General features: G+C 54.5%; 1 protein-coding gene across 1 annotated transcript in view; it reads right to left on the bottom strand.

Annotated features, from left to right (window-relative positions):
• The window catches only part of TSR1 (TSR1, 20S rRNA accumulation, homolog (S. cerevisiae)), a gene marked incomplete at its 5' end in the record, with an annotated part of 5,789 nt that extends 1,185 nt beyond the window's left edge, over nt 1–4,604 (bottom strand). Inside the window, 9 exons of the mRNA XM_008949353.1 lie at nt 243–368; nt 710–842; nt 1,150–1,260; nt 1,489–1,651; nt 2,083–2,285; nt 2,579–2,742; nt 3,076–3,235; nt 3,521–3,948; nt 4,470–4,604. Coding sequence (XP_008947601.1) covers nt 243–368; nt 710–842; nt 1,150–1,260; nt 1,489–1,651; nt 2,083–2,285; nt 2,579–2,742; nt 3,076–3,235; nt 3,521–3,948; nt 4,470–4,604 — 1,623 coding nt within the window. The remainder of the gene's footprint in view (nt 1–242; nt 369–709; nt 843–1,149; nt 1,261–1,488; nt 1,652–2,082; nt 2,286–2,578; nt 2,743–3,075; nt 3,236–3,520; nt 3,949–4,469) is intronic.
• Nucleotides 4,605–4,688: the final 84 nt, after the last annotated feature.

The raw sequence follows: 4,688 nt of genomic DNA on the forward strand, positions 1-4,688 counted from the left end.
CCACCACCACCTCCTCCCCCACCACAACACCCTTCCCCAAGGGGTTTCAGGCTTAGAGTGACCCTGTAGCAGCAGGGACAAAGCTGCTAGAGATAATTGGGATGGAAATGCATTAATCTTCTCAAACAGCATGAAAGGAACAACTTCTTCCCATCACACTTGCTGGATAGATACACTTGGAAGTGGTGTATGGGAACACCCTGCTATGGTGTGTTTCCCAGACACCACCTCCTCAGCACACACCAACTTACCATTACATCTCTGTTTAAAGAGGAGCACAGAGGCAGGAGGGAAAGTGATGGGCGCATAAACCGTCACCACCAGGGCAGCGTCCGGGCGCAGGAAACGCTCCAGCTTGTGCTTATCAGCTAGGGGGGAACAGCAACCATCAAGTTCAGGCCAACAGCAGCCCTCAGAGCTCTGGGAAGCTCCTGTGAGCCCCTTCCTCCCTGGCTAATGGGCTCTACACTTCAGAAAAATAAGTGACAAACACCCTTCCTCTGCTGTCACAGAGTATCTGGCAATGAACCTTCCACTCCCCACTATTTATTGCCTCTCCTGGAAGCCTCAGAGCCTAGGATTGAGTCTTCAGAAGAATCCTTCAGCCAGGTTCAGACACCACGGCTAAGACATCACAGGCTTCCTGCCCTAGAAATCCTGGCCCCATCTCCTGACATACCCGTGCCCACCCCACCAGTCCCTCACAAACCTGAGGTGTGCTGGGAGAACAGGGGGGACGCTCGGAAGCGCCTGAACCCACAGTGGAAGATCAGCTCCTCCTTTGCCTTCACTGGCTCGCTGTTGCTCGGGTGCCGCCGCACCAGGAAATTCAAGACAGACATCTGCAAGAGAGGCAGCACGGTGAGGGGCTGACAGCAGAGCAGTGGTGGGCAGAGCAGGGAGCAGTGGGACAAATGCCCCTGACAGCGGCTTCCCAAAGGGCCACTGGTCAGTGATGCAGACACCTCAGCCAAGCTCAGGCACTTCAGCAGCTTCAGCCTGCTCTGACTGAAGGGAAGAATCTCACTTGGACATGTAGGGAGATTTCAGCCCAAACCCTCTGCAGCCAGAACCTCTCCAACCCACGCAGACCAAGGGAACCCGACAAGGAGCTGCACACCTATGAGATACCAGCCAGGCCACAGTCACCTTTTGTTCATGGGGAAGCAGTGAGAAGAGGACTAAGGGCTTCCCTTCTTTGAAACTCTCCATCACTGAGACAGGGACATTGCAGACATGAAGTGTAACGTACCAGCCGACCTGCCAAGAGAGGAGGGGTTGTGAATAATTCTCTCAACAGAAAAGTATCAGAAGTAAAATGTTGCTGTGTTAGGGAGGGGATTCAGCACGGTATCATCTGAACTCATGGCTTTACACTGAGCACCAGCTGGCTCAGAGAACCCCCCAGCCACCTCCATGAAAAGCCCTTCCTATGAGGAGTGAGGGGACTGAGCAGGGGGGGAGATCAGCAGGAGAAAAGGGAGCTACCGAGGCGCCTTCGGTCTCCTCTTTCTCTATTTGCCGGAAAAGGTGCTTCCTGGTCCGGGAGAAGTCCTGGAACTGGAAAATCCTGGCATAATCCCTTGGGAGATTCTCTTTGGGGTCCCATGGAGAAGTCCGGAAACTCTTCAGCCCCCTGTACTTCTGGAATCTAGAGAACAGGTAATAGCAAAGACAAACTACTTCACCAGCCAAGGTGTGTGACCAGCACCTCCTGTGGTCTGCAGGGACTCTCACCTTCAGAGAGAGCAAAGGGAGCAAAGCAAACATTAGCTCTCAAAGACCTTGGTGCAGAGAGAGCTAGAAACAGCAGCCAAGTCCCCAGACAATGTGCCCTTGCAGGGGGACTGCCATCCACCTCCCTCTCCAGGTCCCTGCAGCAGGGAGCTGCCCAGGCCCACCCACTGCCCCCCATCTAGTGCCTGCCCTGGAAGCCTCAGAGCCTAAGAGTGAGTCTTCAGAAGAGTCCTTCAGCCAGGTTCAGACACCATGGCTAAGACATCACAGGCTTCCTGCCCTGTCTCCCCAGCTGGACAGAGAGGCACCTTCCAGCTCCTCCCAGCAGAGCACCCCGTTCCTTACCGGACTCTGGCAGGTACGTCACGTGGCGTGTCCACCTCATCTGGAAACATTTCATCCATCCTCTCCTGTTTGTATCTCTCCAGCATCTGCTCGTCCTCCTCCACCTTCTCGTCGTACTGGTCGTCCCGCAAGCACTCCGAAACGGTCATAGTCTCACACTCCTCCTCTGCAGCTTCCTCCTCCTCCTCGCTGCTTTCCCCCTCCTGGCCCAGGGCACAGCAGAGACCCCGTGAGCACACACCCCTCATGCTGCACCACGAACCCCACGTGTCCTCCCACTGCCTGAACTGTGACCCAAGCTACACCACAGACCCTTACTTTGATATCTAACAGCCCAAAGAAGCAACGTGATGCACATGAGAGATTTAACAACAGAAATCCAGGCAAGTCCTGGCTCTGCTGTGTCCTTGCATGGAGCAAGCTGTAAGGACAGGACTGTCCTAGAACATGCAATAACACCCCAGAGATCACCTGCAAGATCAGCTCTTGGAGGTACCTGGGAAACTGCTTCTTCCATCATGTCATCATCAATGTCATCATCTTCGTCATCAACATCATCTTTCTCACTGCCTTCTTCTCCATCATCCACAATCCAGGCAGCCTGGTACTTGGATGTGCCTTTGGGGACCTTCACGACCCTCCTGTTTGCCTTCAGAGAAGCTGGAGGATTCCCACCAATGGTTAATACAGGAACAATTCTCCCTGCCCTCAGCAAGATTTACACTGGGACAGCCAGGATAGCTGTAGGCCAGAATCACTGTTTCCCAGCAGAGTATGCCAGGGCCCAGAAAAGGCAGCCCAGCTGTAACCCTGTTAACCACTAGACAAACCACACAGCCCAGGGCTCAGGGGATGGGACTAGGAATAGAAGCCCTGGGCTCCCAGCTAGCACATTTCTGTACAGCCATCAGCAGCCATCCCAGTGACAGAGGGTTTCTAACAACTCTCTTAAGAGGGACAAGGAAAAAGTACAGAAATATTGCTCCTACTCACCCTCTGCCTCTTGTAGTTCTTCTTCAGTAGGCCACGTCTGTTCTCCTTCCATGGGATCAGGAACCACTTCTGACTGCAAAGACTCCTGCTTGCTTGGATTTGCTTTCATCAAGACCTTAACATCTTCCTCCATCTCATCGTCACCATTTAGAGAGTCATCCTGAAGGGCACGAGCAGAGTCCCAGCTGTGAACACACCTCACTCAAACCAGCAGTCAGTTTGAAGTGAAAACTCCTCTGGCATATCTCTCGTTATGTTGCAACATAACTTTCATTTCGTGCTGTGGACAAGGAACCTCAGCTCCGTGGCAGAACACAGGCCTGCCAGGTCTGATGGAACTCTCTTCCCCCTCCCCTTGGCCGCATACATCCAGCTATGTTCTCCTGATGAAAGTTTACAAACATCCTGTTCCGAGGGGCCTGGCAAATCCCTGCCCCCCACACACCTGTACCTCCATGTCCTGACTCCTCTTCTGGCCCTTCATCACACGGGGGTTCAGAGAGAGGGGGTCGGGGGGGGCATCCACCTGGCTCATCTGGAAGTCTCCGTGCCCCACAATATGCACCAGGCTGTTCACGTTGAGGGTCTGCCCACGGACAAAGCCGGACACCTTCAGGGTGCCAACCGAGTCGCTGTCCTGCGCGGGCACGAAGCGGGCGGCGTGGGCGAGCAGGTGAGCACGCCTGTCCCGGAACGCCAGGCGCCGCTGCTTCTGGGTGGCCAGGTGCCTCAGCAGCAGAGAGGACTCCTGCTCCGTGTTCAGGGGGAAGAGCCTGGCCTCGGGAAACCGCTTCTCCAAGGCTTTGGAGAGCTTCTTCCTGACGTCTATCCGCTTCTTGGGGGGCAAGTCGGTGCCCCCAGGGACGGCGAGAGCTGTCCAGCAACGCGGAGAAGAGTTCAGAATCAGATCATAAACTGTCTCACACCCCTGGCACCAGACAGTGACAAACTCAGATCTCAGCCAGCCACACAACCAAGCAGATTCACCCCACGAGCTGCAAAGGCAAATTCACACTCTCAAAAGAACGCTCAGGACAGAAAAGCTGTGTTCACAGGTAAGATTTTGAGACTAAATGAGACCTTGGCCACAAAGGCTCAGAAACAAAAATGATCAAGAAAGCACCCGAATACCCTCACTGTGCCCAGACAACTGTTACAACACAGAGCACCACACCCCCAGAGGCCTAATCCTGCAACACTGCAGCACTACCCTGCCAGGGTGGTAACACAGCAAGGCAGCAAGGGATTGGTGTTCACTGTTCAGAAACAGAGTGATCAAAGACCTGCACTGACCTATTCACATATGAGTTTTTAATTACTGCAACGGTAAATCCCCATCAAGCACCCCCCCGACCCACACCTCGCTAAAAGCCCTTAATATTTCTCCTGCTCACCGTAGCTGGGGAGCCCCTGTGCGAAGAGGCAGGAGAGGCAGTGCTCCCCCACGCTGTCCCAGCCATCTGCAGCATCCAGGATGAACAGGAGGGAGTCGGCAACCTTTGCAAGGTCCAAGACAGCATGAAGGTCCCCTGTGCACAGAACTCCTCCGTTACTGGGGCTGCCAGGGGTGCAGAGCTGAGATCTGCCCTGACAGCAGCGTTCCCTCACCTGCC

The sequence above is a fragment of the Merops nubicus genome, unplaced genomic scaffold, assembly GCF_000691845.1.
Source record: "Merops nubicus isolate BGI_N331 unplaced genomic scaffold, ASM69184v1 scaffold26140, whole genome shotgun sequence".
NCBI classification, from domain to species: Eukaryota; Metazoa; Chordata; class Aves; order Coraciiformes; family Meropidae; genus Merops; species Merops nubicus.